The 15989-nt window shown below is 50.3% G+C and overlaps 5 protein-coding genes across 5 annotated transcripts; 2 read left to right on the top strand and 3 right to left on the bottom strand.

The window, feature by feature from the left end:
• Positions 1-509: 509 nt before the first annotated feature.
• PFICI_12849 (uncharacterized protein) lies at positions 510-1095 on the bottom strand (the record flags this gene model as incomplete). Its single annotated transcript, XM_007841430.1, has 3 exons — positions 510-536; positions 593-894; positions 957-1095. The coding sequence occupies 3 exons, from the start codon at positions 1093-1095 to the stop codon at positions 510-512; spliced, it is 468 nt and encodes a 155-aa protein (XP_007839621.1).
• A 2183-nt stretch (positions 1096-3278) lies between these two features.
• Positions 3279-4889, top strand: PFICI_12850 (uncharacterized protein; the record flags this gene model as incomplete). Its single annotated transcript, XM_007841431.1, has 4 exons — positions 3279-3674; positions 3740-4398; positions 4451-4706; positions 4779-4889. The coding sequence occupies 4 exons, from the start codon at positions 3279-3281 to the stop codon at positions 4887-4889; spliced, it is 1422 nt and encodes a 473-aa protein (XP_007839622.1).
• Positions 4890-5752: 863 nt separating this feature from the next.
• PFICI_12851 (uncharacterized protein) lies at positions 5753-6456 on the top strand (the record flags this gene model as incomplete). Its single annotated transcript, XM_007841432.1, has 2 exons — positions 5753-6078; positions 6162-6456. 2 exons carry the CDS (start codon positions 5753-5755, stop codon positions 6454-6456), a joined length of 621 nt encoding a protein of 206 aa, XP_007839623.1.
• Positions 6457-6904: 448 nt separating this feature from the next.
• PFICI_12852 (Bilirubin oxidase) lies at positions 6905-8500 on the bottom strand (the record flags this gene model as incomplete). The annotated part of the gene is made up of 2 exons (XM_007841433.1): positions 6905-8257; positions 8321-8500. The coding sequence occupies 2 exons, from the start codon at positions 8498-8500 to the stop codon at positions 6905-6907; spliced, it is 1533 nt and encodes a 510-aa protein (XP_007839624.1).
• A 4033-nt stretch (positions 8501-12533) lies between these two features.
• Positions 12534-14453, bottom strand: PFICI_12853 (uncharacterized protein; the record flags this gene model as incomplete). Its single annotated transcript, XM_007841434.1, has 2 exons — positions 12534-13001; positions 13164-14453. 2 exons carry the CDS (start codon positions 14451-14453, stop codon positions 12534-12536), a joined length of 1758 nt encoding a protein of 585 aa, XP_007839625.1.
• Between the last annotated feature and the right edge of the window lie 1536 nt (positions 14454-15989).

Here is a 15989-nt window from a genome sequence, read left to right on the forward strand (position 1 = left end):
GATAAGTTGATGATGAAAGTTGAAGAAAATGCTGATTAGAAAGTGCTTTGTAAGGTTTTGTGATGTACAAAGAGAAATCAATTGAGCGTTGGCGGGGCAAGGCTGGGGATTAGCGCTTGCAGCCTTGAGAGATGCGCTAATGAAAAGTCGCTACAGGGGGGCAAGTTACCTGTAGTGCCTGCTAGCATCTTCTGCGTAACCCATGGTGTTTTTGCAACTGCCCAACGCGATTGCGATATACCTAACATGTACCTTGGGTCCCTGGACATGAGTAGGTAAATCGTCTGAAACTTTGTTGTATGATCCCGTTCAAGCCAAAATAAAGATACGATGGAAAGCGTGTCTATTCTACAGAGGCCTTTATCTTCATTTATAAAAATTCCCATCCTTGAAAGTAGATGCATTCCCAGACCAATATGGTCTTTCATCATGACTGATTCACGACTCCTAAACGCCGATTCCATGCAAATACATAATCCTAGTGCTCAAGTAAAAATATTCACGCCACCTTATTTCGCACCAGAGTAGGAGTGAAGCTATTTGAAATCTTAGCATGAATCCCATACAATATGTCGGTTAGGAGGGGACAAACCTGTTCAGAAAATGATACCCATTCCTCCATACTTCTCAGATATGGATCCGTTGCAGAGTCAGCAGTAGACTCGTGGCCCCAGATGACGAGATCATCAAAATCGGCTTTGCTGCTCAGAGGTGCAATCTCAATAGGATCCGCGAGTTCCTCGTCGTCCAAGTTTCCGTTGACCGCGTCTGTTGATCCGGGCGTCTCACGTTTCGTCTCCCCCTTCTCGACTACAGATCCATAGTAACCAGCGGGTAGCTTGACGGTCTTGCCATGCAGCTTGCGGCCCCTTATGTACGCAGTCTTGAGATTGTCTATATCAGGAGCATCAGCGATACTGGTCTGTGGATTCATCATAGGTACGAGGTCGCCTTACCTCCATTTTCAGTCGGTTTCCAGTACGGCTCGATCGAGTTGATGCTGCCATCGTGGTGCACGCGGCATGGTAGCAGATTGACCTGCGCTTTCTTTGATCGAGAAGTGGCAGAAGAAACGGTCAGGATTGGTTGAGACATCGCAAAGGTGGTTTGATATGTATTCAGTTGGAGCAAACGTTGACGTGAAGCCAAACACTTCTTAATCGATAGCGAAGTCGCGTTGTGTTACGGAATACTGATGCGACGCGTTAAGTGCAAGCGGATTTGACGCGACGGGTGCAGAATATGGTGGTTCTAATTATAGCGCGATAGGTTCCGTGGGTACGGGAACTCGACTCGGTTCACACCCACTGAAGTCTGGTGTGGCACACGGCATCAAGGTAGGCCACCATCTACGCAGGTTAAGTGAAGCGACTCGATGCCCTTATTCGTTCAAGTGTTGGGTTAATTCTAAATGCGAAAAGCGAGTGAGAAGCAAAAATAGGTTTATTATGCTTTTTTCCAGCTTGATCGCCAAGAGTCGCCTGAATAGATGAGAATCGTCCTACCTATGTATTCAAGTGCTTTGAATGATATTCAGCCGACGTTTCCCCAATAGTAAGACAGTATATCACATTACTTTGATTCAGACATGTATGATCTGATTGATGATGGGTTAGGAACGAATAATTTATGTTTACAGGTACTGTTGTGCTCAATGAACTCTTTCGTGGGCTATCTTGAATGATGTGAATTGCGCACCTTGAACACAGCTCACTAAGTACTCTGTAGTATAAGAGCATTTGCCTACTTGTTCGGCCGATTCAAACTGCCGGCATTTCCCGTAACAAATAATGGTAATTTTCCATCGACTTTGAAAAAATCGGTCTTCGGACTCCAAGATGCGCCGGCAGTGGGTATTAGATCGTGGTCAATTCCAGCTAAGCTCGGGATGTTGATAGTGTAGCGATCATAGATCCAATCTCTGCTCACAGAGGATTCTCGGCAGTTACAACCCTACCAATCGTCTTGCCGTCGCGACACTTGATTCCTCTCATGAGATGGGACTTGAAGCAAATTGAGGGAAAGGGGGGAAAACATGTTGGTACTCATATTCAAGGAGCAGTTATTTTCACTTTGAATTTGTGCCCATGCTCTTCGCACAGATGAGGCACAGACAAGACAGAAGAAACAATTGACATCTTGCACTAAGATATTGGCGTTACGGTTCAGCCCAAATAAGCCAAGATTGTGAGCCAAGCGCCCTCACGATGCTGCAGCTAACCTTGCACCTACCCGATCGTGGGTTACACGATACATCTCGGTTAGGTATATGATTAAGATTTCCCTCGAGTGGTGCCCATCGCGCACACTATCAATTGCTCTTCGGCCGGAGGCTTGAAAGTGACCAAGTTACATACAATATGTCTGCTCCATTCCGGGGACATTATAATTGACTGGGAGAGACACTGTGTTACTGGTAGTTCACCCCAATTGTTACGAAATTTGACGCACCAATGGTTGCACTACTGTATACTCAAGTAGGAGGAAGTGACTGGTCGATCTCGCAGGCGGCTCAAGCGGACGACGCCATTGTGTCGAGCTCACAGATATTACGATCCCTGGCCCATCTGGGTCGCCTGTTGCACGAAGCTTGTCCTGTTTCGAAACAGGAAGATGGGCGGCCCTTTGCTCATCCGTTCTCAGTATCCATGTCCGAAGCTGCCGGGTAGTTCTCCACTTTGGCCAAAAGTGCCCTAAACCCTTGATGAATCAACGATCTCACAAGCACGTCTACGATGCGCCCGTCACCTCGATGGCCGGTAACAGACATGGATCCTATCTGTGCGCATGGTTGCAGCAAGCAACTTCTCCCTCTACGGTATTCTTGTAATCAAGCATGATCTGCGGTCCCCGGACGCGGGGCTAGCTGAGTACACAGGCATGTCTGCCGGGCTTGAACTCTGTTTTTAAAGTAATGTCGTCCTCGTCGTTCTGCGCATCTAGTGTGACCTGTCTTGCCCGTAGTGTTTACAGCTCTCCCTCCACTATCTTGACTCCTACGAGCCTCTATCGTGCGTATACGTTGAGACACAATCGCTAGGAAGCACTCGAGAACCCCACATTGGGCTTACTTGACACTGCTGAACGTCACGACCACTTATTCCGTGAGACAGTATCGCCGTTCTTCTCTCTCCGGCAACTGAGATCAACGGGTACACCACTTATACTTTCCTTTCTCTTCTATCTTGCACCTCCGTTGCTCATTGACCAACCAACACGACATTCTCGCCAATTACTCTGTGTACTCTGGCGTCAATCGCGCACATTGAGTTGTAATTATGGCGCCATCGTTACCGGCATTTGTGGTTCGGCCATTTACACGCTGTGCGGATATTGCACGCGGTACTCTAGGCAGCCTAACTTGGGAACCCGCCCTGGCCGTGGCCAAGCCAGCGATTGACTCGGTTTTTTCCAAGATTGAAGTCGGCACGCTGTTGCTCGTGGACAAGCCGGCAGGTACACGACAGTATTATGGCCAAAAGCTCAGCTCAAAGACGACCGAGCTGAATGGCGCCGAGTATGCGGAGAGAAGGGCCGACAGCATCCCACGGGTGGAGATCGTGGTGAACAGCGACGCCTTTTGGATGCGCCTGTTCTTGTTTGCCGACATGGGATTTGCCGAGTCATATATGCTGGGCGAGTTTGAATGCGCCGATCTAACAGCGTTCTTCAAGGTCTGTCAAACTCATCTCCCTCCAGTTCTTGGCTTGGCGATTGTTATTCTGACAAGTTGGCGCAGCTTTTCATTCTGAATAGAGATCAGATGAGCAATGGAACAACCCTGTTCTCTGCACTGTCTGGGGCCATCACTAGCATTGCGCGCAACACGAATACCTTGTCCAACGCGCTTCTCAACATTCAGGCGCATTACGATATTAGCAATGACATGTTTGCAGCTTTCCTGTCAGATGACATGACATACTCGTGTCCAATCTGGAAGCCGAGAGGACTGGCGCCCAACGAGACCCTGGAGGACGCTCAAGGGACAAAGTTGCAGCGATTTATCGATGGTACGAAGATCAAGGGATCCGACCACGTCCTCGAGATTGGAACTGGCTGGGGCTCGTTTGCGATTGCAGCGGTCCGACAGACTGGGTGCCGCGTCACGAGCCTCACCCTGTCAAAGGAGCAGAAGCAGCTGGCCGAAGAGCGCATTAGAGCCGCCGGGTTTGCCGACAAGATTGAAGTGAAGCTGATGGACTACCGAAAACTCCCGATTCCCGAGAAGCCTTACGACAAGATTGTCTCAATTGAGATGTTGGAGGCGGTGGGAAAAGAGTTTCTGGCGACATACTTTTCGCACATTAACCGACTGCTGAAGAAGGATGGCGGTATCGCTGCCTTTCAATGCATCACAATGCCCGAAGGGAGATATGAGGCATATTCAAAAAGCGAAGAGTAAGTCAATATCAGAAAATATGAATGCGCATGGGACTCACCACAGATACAGTTTCATCAACAAGCACATTTTCCCAGGTGGTCATCTGCCCTGCATTACGCAGCTACTGAATCATATCAATACCGAGTCAAACGGGACATTGATTGTCGAGAAAGTCGAGAACATTGGTGGTCACTATGCAAAAGCCTTGCGACTTTGGAAAGAAAAGTTCTTGGGGAACTTTGAGTCCAAGATTAGGCCAGCGTTGAAGCTGGAGCACCCAGACATGACTCAGGACGAAATTGACGTGTTCAGGCGAAAATGGGAGGTAAGTGATCCACACCCACAGATTGAGTCTGTCTATTTATCACGATTGGTCGATTCGCTAACATGATTTCAGTATTATTTCACATACTGCGAGGCTGGATTCGTCACAAAAACATTGGGCGACGTTATTATCACGGTTGGACGGGAGGGCGCACTGGAGTTGATGGAAGATGTCCCGGTATAATGAGCCGTCCATGGTGGTTTCTAACTCATGACATGATGGGCCAAGACCCGATGATAGATGCGTCTGGGAGCGGGGTGATGTAAGCGGTGATTACTTGGGGGAACCTGGATACTGTTTGTTGATCATTGTGTATATAGTATACGACAAGGTCTCCATGACTTTGTGGTGTGTATACCTACCTACCTAGAGCAGGCCTGGCCCCTATTTCGAATGATACCCTCTCTTCTATACAAGCTGCCTGAGTTTATGTCATCGCATAAAAACCCCCCTCCTCTAAACGTTCCAACTTATGCAACACACACCAGTGACCCCACCTTGAAAGTCAGCCCACTACTAATGTACGTACCTCCATTGCTACCCCTCAATCAGATGCACTGCATGCATGGACTCCAGCGTGGAACATCGATAGTGGGACGCGCAAGATGGGACACGATTGCGCTCCATGCATTCCAGCAAGTGCCTTGAGTGCCTCCCTCCAATGCTGCTCTAGACTAAAGAAGCCCCCTAATAATGACCTACATTAGATACAGTAGGTAGACACATTGATATTTGTTTGACCGCTCATTTCTCGAGACAAGTTGGCTCGTGTCGACGATCGGCTACTTCATTGCGTGCAATTGTGCATTCTATTCTATCCATTCATCTGACGGGTCGCCACGTGTTATCCGGTTGCTAAAACGACTTGTTTATAAGTGACCTGGTCAGGGTAGTCCGAGTCCATCATCTCCTCCTTCTCCTCCTCCTCCACCTCCAGCTTCAAGTAGTAGTAGCTTTCCTGCATTTCTTTGACCCAGCTCACTTCCAGCTTTCCACTCTCCTCCACTTACCCAAACCACCAACCCACCCTTCGAAACATCACCAACATGTCTGTCCCTGCTTTTCCCCCCGGCGGTACTCTGCTCGACACCTTCAAGCAGTCGTTTGTCGACGTCCCTGTTGACGCCGAGAAGGACAATGCCATTGCCACCACCCAGTTCCTCGACGCCGCCGAGTCCCTGACAACCATCTTCGACGCTCTTGGCTCTGTGGCCTTTTCTCCCGTCAAGAACGATCTTCTCGGCAACATCAAGAAGCTGAGAGAGCGCCAGCTGGCTGCCCCTGCTGAGTCCGAGACTGTCCAGGCTCTGGTCCTGAACGAGCTCAAGACCAAGAAGCACGTTGCTACTGAGGGTCTGGTGTGGTTGGTCCGGTAAGACCTCATCTATCCTTTGTCCCCATCTCCGCCACTGTAGAATTGTCACGGAATGCTGATCGAATATTCTCCCGTCCCAGTGGTCTTGACTTCACCTGCATTGCCCTCTCCTCGAACGTCAACAGCGAGAAGGAGGAGCTTTCCGACTCGTTTCGCAACGCCTACGGCTCAACTCTCAAGCCCCACCACAGCTTCCTGGTGAAGCCCGTGTTCAGCGCCGCCATGAGCGCCTGCCCTTACCGCAAGGTCTTCTACGAGAAGCTGGGCTCCGACCCCGAGAAGGTCCAGGCCGAGCTCCGACCCTACCTCAAGAGTCTGGAGCACATTGTTGCTATCCTCAAGGGTTTCCTTGACCGCAAGGAGGCCAAGTGGTAAAGAACGCAACGCGCCAGTGCCAACAACAAGACAAAATTAAAAGAAAAAATATATAAAGTCGGTGGTATATGGGACGCCTAGGCTAAACAAGAGCTGGCGATCTCAGCAGACCCGTATCGGGACACTGCCTGCGGCGGACTGCAATGCCTCAAAGAAACAAACTGCATTGTGCTCTTCTGTATCAAATACCTAAATCACTTTTGAAAGCACTAGATGAACTCTGAATAGTCGAGTGAATTTGCTTTATTCTATCGACCAATAACCATTCTGATGCGCATTAGATTTTGCTGGACGATCAATGAAAGATATTTCCGCCGTCAAGCTCTATAAATTTGATACATTACATTGATTAATATGTCGCCGTGTCGCGTATGGGGGTGTCATCTTTCGTTCTTCGCGCGTAATGGGGGGGGGGGGGGGGGGAATTTCTTTGCTCCGTGCAATCTCTTCAGATGTGTCGTCTCACTGTTCTCGCCTTCTTCTTCTTCTCACCACCGTGGGCAGCCCAGTATTCCTTGAGCTTCTCCTCCACCTCTTTCCAGTCGCTGTAAGGTTTTAGCAGAGCCATGGCCTGTACTGTGGCTGTGATGGCCTCGGGAGTAAAGTCAGCACTATCGGCCGGCTTGGCACGCCATCTCGGCTCCATGGGGTCGTTGAACTCTGTCTCGTTGTAGCCCAAATCTGCAATCTGGGTAACATTGAACACATCCATCATGTAGTGGTCCTCATGTACAAGGTTGTGGCAGTGGAACATGTAGACACCATCCCACGGGGCAAACCAAGCCTCAACGGTGACGGTCTCGTCGCGGTCGACCCAGACGACATCCTTGTAGCCCTTTTTCTCATATTCTTGCACGCCTCGGTTTTGGCCTCCTGTCCGCGAGATCACCTTGAAGTCGACGAGGTGTACGTGGACGGGATGCAGTAAGCCGCCGGCGCCGTTCTTGAGCTCCCACAGCTGGACGGTGCCCCGGGGCGGTTTGGCGAGGACGCGGTGCGCCACATCATCAAAACCGACACCGTTAATGAGCCAGTTGTTGTCGGCGCTCACGGCAAACTCAAAAGTGTGCGCGGGTGTATCCTTTTCGGGGAGTGTGGGCAGGTCGGCCAGGACGTCGGGTATCGTTGAGGAGTCGTCCACGCTGTCGTCGGACACGACGAAGCGCATCACCTTGTCCGTGTGGATGTAGGTCGCGTCACCGCCCACGTTGTCCTGGTTGCGCATGGTGACGTTTTGGCCCGCGTAGCCGGCAAAGTCAAAGACCACATCCCAGCGCTCGCCCATGCCGACGTGCAGGCTGTCGGTCTGCACGGGGTTCGACAAGAGGCCCGAGTCGGAGCCGACGACCTGGAACGGGATGCGAGTCGTCGTGTCGTTTTGCGTCACAAAGTATATGTCAAAGGCGCGCGAAATGGCCGCGTTGACGACGCGGAACCGGTACCGCCGCGGCTCGACATTGTGGTACGGCCACGGCTGCCCGTTGACGTGGATCACGTCGCCGTACAGGCTCACCGTGTTGCCTGCCGGGCTGACCAGCTGCCCGTTGGACTGGTACTCCTTGGACATGAGGATCATTGGAAGGTCGTACGTGCCGTAGCCCGTCGGCAAACCCAGGGCGTCCTCGGCATCGTCGTGGATGATGTAGGCGCCGGCCTGTCCGAAATACGCATTGACCGAGGTGATGTCCACGGCGTGGTCGTGATACCATATCGTACGGGCAGCCTGGAAATTGGGGTAGTAATAATCTTTGTACTGATTGGGCAGGAAAGTATCCTCGGCCCAGCCATCCCAAGGTGCCCTCTGGAGATAGTATTAATATATGTTCAGTCGATGCCTCTGCTGGCAAATATATTTCCAACTCACTGTTGGACTTCCATGCACGTGTACGGCACTTGGATTTGTCGAGTTATTGATAAACCGAACAACAGTCTCTTGGCCCCTTTCAATCAAGAATGTAGGGCCTGGTGACATGCCATCGTATCCCACTAGATCCGTTGCTTCTTTGCCTGGGTAGATTTGTTGTGTGAATGGTACAACGTTCATCTCGAAATAAAGTATGGTATTGTTTGTGACCGGATTGATAATGCTCCTTCATGACAACCGCGTTAGTAAAGGGGAGCTCTTTTTTATCGCCAGGATACACCAAGAAATTGGCAACCAACATTTTCGGAGAGGCTATCGGCGGAATGGGCAGCGAGTATTGGTAGAGCCAAGTATACGGCTCACCAGCCCAATCCTTGGCCTTCACCTGTGGCAGCAGGCTGACGCCGGCCGCCACCCGGACGAGGATCAATAATAACGAAAGCATCGAGTCTCGCTAGAATGGATGCCAAGAAAAATGTCACTTTTCTGTGGGGGGGTTGCCCGGATGTTTATATTGGCTGAATTGACAAGAGAGCCTGCTAGGCTTCACTTGTTCTCAAGAGTTTTTTTGCTTTTGCCGCGCATCTGACATATGTCAGGGTTTATGCTTTTCTTAGCAGGAGAGTATTCCAAGTAAAGTAGAGTGATGATTCCGCTGCTTTTTGTCAAGAAAAAAGAAGGGAGTTGCCAAGCCAATGGTGTATAAGACAAGTAGTGGCTGGGTTGAGCTTATGCGAAGAGTTGTTTTCATTTCCCCTGTTTCAGACATTCGTGTTTCTTCGTCTTTTTATCTACTGAATTCCCGGTGGCGAGTGTTATAGCTCGACGTCAGTCTTCTGATCACAACAATGACGGCACAATATTCTGGATTCTGCCATGTTGAAGTGGTGGTTTGGAGCGAATCCCGCTTGTGCGTGAGCGATCAAATAGAACAAGCTCAAGCATAGCGCTGACCCGACGAACTTTCTCAATCATGTCAGCGGGTCTTGTTGGGCACGGGATGGCCGGCTATTGCAGCAGTATTCTCAATGTGCATGAAGAAGGAACCTGTGATGTTGGCTGACATGCCCATTGACTAGCTTGTTCATGTTCCTCAAAGGTCCAGCTCCATGTTGTGATTAATCCCTGTCCAAAAGCCTCCGTTCTGCTGGTAGTTGGCTCAATCATACGGAATTGGAGTGCGGGTTGTGGAGAGCTTTTCGAGCCCGCCTCTGTTTATACTTTGGCATGGCATCTCAGCTCCAGCCATCCATTTGATGCAATTGCCTGTGGGAATTCTTTTCCATGCCCTTTTACTTACTGCACAGGCATGGGCATGCCGACCACTCGGAATGCGAGCAAGCGGCAATCTTCATCCATGATAGTTCCCGGGCAATGTGCTTGGTGAAGAAGCACCAGCACGCAGACCAATCACATTGCCTCCTCTCAAAGCGTTCGTTGAAGCTTAAGCCGAGCTTAAAACGTCATTAGCCACATACCATATCCAGAGCTGAGCCTCCAGGACGAGCCTCGCTACCCAATCCGTTTCCAGCGTTCTAGATCCCCAGCCCAAGTCAGTCTGTTGGTTCCAAGAGTTGGGCTTAGTGCAAATCGTGAGCCCGTCCTGGCGTTCTTGAACAAGACCCTTTTTTCAGGGTTCCAACAGTGTGGTCTTAACCCCCCTGGTGATGAAGATCGCCATCATTCGATCATATGCACAACTTCTAAATGCTTCAAATGTACGATCACAACACAAACTCCAAGGCTCAAGGCGAAAATAGACGAGATGGCCTCGAAAAACCAGCCCTGCTCGCGTGGTTGATATTCTGGGATCTTGGCAACAGGTACCTGCATGCCGAGCTTGGACGGTCTGTAGACGACAAAACCGAGGGTGGTCAGCCTTCACCTTGGACAGCGTCCTTTTCCCGTTATGTGTGTGGCACCTCTTCAGCCATACAATGGCCCGATCGGTGCGACTATTCCATTGGCGTCTAACCTTTCTAGGCGGTTGACAATTGATAGCATTCACGTCACTCAGAGGCTTCTAGTAAAACTATCCGGACTACATGTTCCGTATTGTTGTTACGTCCTTTGTCTGTCCTGTCTATGCTGAGGTGCGACATGTCGCCACGTAGCCCTAGCACCGTTTTTCAACTACTATGACAAAAGACTATTGCAAAATTCTGCATGACTGAGTAAGTCGTCGATCAGCCGCCTACCCCTCTGCATACTTTGACTATAGAATACGGGTACGCTTGGTGAACCCAATCGCTCCCGATTCCCCATTTGTGGGGGGGGGGTTTTTGGCGATCCCTCGCATCGCATATGGAATATTGGGCTGACGGTTGGCTCCGTCGTCATTGAGTGATATGCAGGTCAAGAATTCGCAAATTTCTTGTACGCCGACTTGGCTAGAGACTCCTGATATCACCTCTTCAAGACCCCCACACTAGGCCCTGTGAAAGGGACAGAGTTCAACAATCGTTTTGTGGCGTATCGACCTGGTTCTAGACGACGCCGAGACAGTGAGGCTCATGTCACACTTTTCAAGAGCCGTCCTACTGGGAGTGTGGTTGTGCAGTCACATGAGTACACATACATCACTCATGATGTCTCCTTGAAGGTGAACCCTCAATTGCTTAGACGTGAGATCGGCCGCACAAGTTACAATCTCGGCGATAACATGACCATCGCGAGTGCTCAAGGAGAAGAGTAGTATCCATACCTAACGGGCCGGTCGGATTAAACGGCAGGTATAGTCTTGTTGATATCGTTTCTGCCACTTTCGGATCAGATCGACTACCCGATGTGAACTATAATTCTTTTGACATCTCCCGTCAGCCCTACCGTTCCCGAGCAAACTCCGCAAATCACGGCATCGTCATTTCAATCATTGCTTTGATGTTATGTCCATGATTAAGCATCAGTAAGCTCAGAGACATGTGGAAGCTGTTATCTCTTTGGAGGCGTTTACTGATGATTGCCATGGCGCTTTTACTAACAACTCAACTTAATGTTTTCTTTTTCATGTTTACTGATATGATACAATAATCGTTCATTGTTCGAGTTCTGCGTAACTTTGCGTATTCCAATTCTTCCTGATTGTTGCCCGGTCTCGCCTTTAAGAATTTACCGACTGGCCCGCAGAATGCAGACCACAGATTCGGAATGCGGAATGCTACCGCAGGATAATGTAGGAAGTAGATACCGAGGGATGTATCTTCTCATTGCAGGGGGAAATTTAAATATCATTACGAGCGCTTAGAGCTCACCCTGGCTTAAGCATAATTGCACGTCCACATATATTTCGTCTTCTCTATGAAGTCTTTTCAACATGCGAAAGAGTTTGTATGCTGTCTGGGTATACGCGAAACAAGATTAAAAGGTTCAGTGACTATCATTGTGATAAATCTTTGTTATCCATATCTACGTTACACTCGGTACACTTTGCTGGTCGATATGCGTTGCGTAACCAGGATTATACCCGTGAATTGAGATATAAAGAAGTGAGTCAAAGGCCTCAGCATGAATTGGATTGGAGAGTCTTGGGAATTTTTTTTTGACAACAACAATAACGGTTGGGGGGGCAATTATTGTCAAGTGTTGGGAATTTATTCCGACTAGCCATTATCTCTGCTGCGTAAGTTGCCTGGTCGTGGAAAATATGTCAAATGTGGCGTTTTGTATGGCAAACCTTTTACTCTCGTGGCGCGCGGGACAGTAGCCACGGGCAGTTTTCAAGAATTCGCACCTGGGGCAGAATTGCAACGTAATTTCACGTGTAAGAATATCATGGTACAGATTGCAGCCCGTAAGAGCCTCCTACAAATTTGCACACGTGTAGGTTATCCTGTGTCCTGCATGCATACTGCGTCTGCAGAGCAAGGCCCTAAGAACTTGCAATGTGAGTCCCAGCCACGAGGTTCAGCCAAATTCGCGGCGAGACATAAATAGCACAGTACCGACACTTCCTGCGCCCGGTTCTAGGTAGGAACACGCATGATCACATGACCGATTTCTCGTAATACTTGTGCTGGTGTTTGTTTATATGAGGGATATCGCGAGTATCTTGGCAATAGGATATAAGAATTGAGGGGCCTACTTCTTGCAGAACTCTTTTTTGCTTTCTTCTACGTTACATGCAAAGCGTACGTATGGTGTGATACGACCTAGAACCACACTCGCCCGACGCAGTGCCAAGCCTTCTTTTTTCTTTTCCCCTCTCTTCTTGTTTTTACCACACGGGAACGGGGATGGAGTCCAGCTTGGGCAGCCAGGACTCGTAAGATGCCTGGTCAAAGACGCACTCCTTGTCGGCGCTGTCTCCAGACCACAGTGGCCGCGCCGGCCAGAGGCACAGATCCTCCTCGACGCCAGCCGTGGTGACGGCGGGCAGCTGGTCGGGCGCGTTGCCGTTCTCGACCCAGTCAATGACGCTGCCGAGAATGTCCGAGGGGAAGGGCCCGTTGGGCTGCGACGAGCTGCGGCCGCAGTGGCCGGCGCCGGGCACGAGGAAGAAGCGGTAGAACTCGTTGAGCTCGGTGTAGCCGTCCGTCACGCTTAGGCTGGGGTACATGGCCTGGCGGACAGCATCGTGGTAGATGACGGAGGATCCAGCGGGGATGCTGTTATCGGACTCGCCGTGGTAGTGGATGATCTTTCCGCCATAGTCGCGGATGTCCTCCAAGTCGGGCCAGTCAGTCTATTCCAACAAGAAATGTGTTAGTAATTGCTCTATCCAAGTTGTGCCAAAGTCAAATTTTTGAGATTGAAATGTCACATATGGGGAAATAGACAACGCCGTATTGAAACTCACACCTCCAAGGCCATGTCAAGAAGAGAAAGGACAGCATGAATCACTAACCTGCAGGGTGCTTGAGTACTCGGGAATTCCCTGAATTATCCAATCTCGGAGAGTGTCATACGTCGCATTTGTAAGGTCCAGTTCCGACGAGATCACTTTCTTTAGGAAGTAATTGACCCATTGCACACCAATTCCACTGACGGCTGCCTCGTACTGGCCAGTCTCATTGTTGTAGGTGGTACCAGCATCGCCAAAGTCGGCCGATGGCTGGAACATGATGTAGGCTTGGCGTCCCTGGGAGTCAAAGAGACCAGCCCAGAGATCCTTGACGAGTTCAGCGGCCTGGGCACTGACGGTACCGTTGACAGCAGGGGATGATGAGCCGCCGCCAGGTCCGCCTGGACCACCTGGACCGCCTGGACCGCCACCGCCACCGCTGCCGGCAGCACAGGCATACGTGTTGCCAATGGAAGCAGTCGCATTGTATTGGAGCTTGCAAAGATCGGTTCTGCTGACAACTCCATCCTGCTTGCCGTCGAGCAAGTCACAAGCTGCAATTGTATCGTTGTTGATACGGGTCAACTCGCAGGTCGGCGGGTAGTAATCATTGGTGATCTCTACCAGAGCAGAGAACAAGTGAATAACCTGCTGGAAGGCCATGCGCATAGCCGGGGCGCCGACGGCGGCACCATCAAACTGGGTACCGTATCGTTGAAGCTGACTGAAACCATCACGTCCACCCTCGGAGCAGCCAGAGTAATACGAGTAAATCTTGTCCACGCCAAAGAAGTTCTTTGTCAACTCTTGACCAAACACCGTCATCTCGTGGATGGCCTCGTGAGAAAAGGCATACAAAGCATCGTAGTTCATGGAGCCGTTAGCGTACAGGACCTTGTCCGTCAACTGAGCACTCCAGCTGCCCAGACCAGCATCCGTGGTACCGGAGGCGGCGCCGTAGGCCAGACCACCAGAGAGGCCACCGGCTCCCGAGGTGATGGCAAAGCCGCCACCGCCGGTGGAGAGGAAGCGGTTCTGGAACGTGGCCGGGTCGGGCAGCCAGTACCAGACATTGGTCTGACCGTCCTTGCCGTCGTGGGTGTATCCAAAGGTGACGTTGCAGACGGCGACGGCCTCGATGCCCATGACGCCATCGGTGGCGGCGACCGAGTAGTTGCCAATGGCGTTGACGGCGACCGTGTCTGGGTCAATGGTCGTACCGGGAATGAAGCCAGTAGCAGGGAGTGCGGACTTGACATAGTCTGCCGTGCAAGCTTCAGCAAAAGAGGCTGCCGCCGCTGTGCCCATGTAGTGGGCACCAGCAGCAGCGAAAAGAGCAGTCTTCAATGACATGTTTGCCGTGGGCTGTATGGAGACTGACCCGAGAACAATGACTTCACTGGTGAGTGAGCTGAGATAGCAAAAGGTCTCATGGTCAAGTCTGATTGAGGCACGGCGACTTATATAGAAATATTTGTGTAGGTATAAATAACGTTTTGTTTCTTCGAACGGACGGACCGATCTGCGGTCGACTTGCCCGTTTGTGCTTTTGCCCGCTCGCCGGGCGTCAGAAATATCACGAGCATGGTGTACGATCTGGGCAGGCCGCGTGGCACGCAGAAGCCCAAGCCAGAACGATTATAGTAATGACATGGGGATTTAATAGAAAATAAATGCGAATCTGGCACTGCCATGCCCGGTTTACGGAAGCATGCGGAGGCGAATGTTACGCTTGGTTCCATTCCGTGGACTCCCACTTACCATTTGCCAAGAAGGAACCTGTACAACGGCGCCCTAGATGCAGGTCCGGAGTAGATCACCTGAAATTACAGTGTAACTGTAAAGAACATGGCCCGAGAGGCGGCTCAATCGGACTCAGAACTACTACCGTCCCCCCCAGATTTTGCAGCTCGGAATAACGGAGAGGTCAATATACCCCAAGATCAAGGCATCATGCGATCTCATGTTGGAGAACTGACTGATGTAGAAGCTGCCAGAGGCACGCAGTCTAGAATGATCCGCGAAACATAACCAGGGAGTGGCAGGGTTCAGATGGTCCGTCTGATTTCATGATATGGCCTCGGAGATGCGCCGTGTCTCCTAGCTTGGGGACTTTATGCTCGAAAACTCTTGGAATTCATGTCCAAGCCCACATTTTGAGATAACAATAAGAATGATGATCTCTAGGGTCGTCAATTAAGGTTAATTCGTAGACCGTTTTGCAACAAGAAGCTTACTGTTAAGAGAATGTGACAGGCAAGGGCACTGCCAATGCCGGGTCTAGATTGTAAATCCGACGGCCGAATATCTCCGAGGACCATGTTGTTTATCTGATTTACAGCGCAATTCTCTCTGCCAAGCGGAGGTCAGTGACCCCTGGGCCACGTTTTTCACCTTTGTCCTCGGCTGTGGTTGCAGACAACTTTCACAGACATGAGCCCAACACGCAAACTGCTTTCATTACTGCAGATGGGGAGCGCGTGGGCGGCCAAGGTCTTGTTTTTCTGGTTTCACGAGTGATGATCTCACCGAGACAAAGCGACAAATTCGAAAGTAAGATTTGTGTTAACACTCGAGATCCAGTACTTGAATAACGGCAAGTCGCGAGTGCAGAGATAATAGACCTGACATGTGACTTATTTATGAACTCACTTTCTAGTATAGCTGGACCCTCTCCTGCTCCTTTCATTTCTTGAGTTGAATGATGGTAGACTCAAGGAAAAGCGCTTACCCGATTCTGATGGTATACCTGTTGACCGACTTGAAGATACTAGAATAAAGTCTTGTATTTATTATACGATGAGAGATGAAGTGAAATGTAGTACAATCGCAAACACCAACACCATTGTATATCATGACCTGGCGCAGAGAATGTGGTGATGGCAGTGG

Source organism: Pestalotiopsis fici, assembly GCF_000516985.1.
Source record: "Pestalotiopsis fici W106-1 unplaced genomic scaffold PFICI_Scf_10, whole genome shotgun sequence".
In the NCBI taxonomy this organism is placed as follows: domain Eukaryota; kingdom Fungi; phylum Ascomycota; class Sordariomycetes; order Amphisphaeriales; family Sporocadaceae; genus Pestalotiopsis; species Pestalotiopsis fici.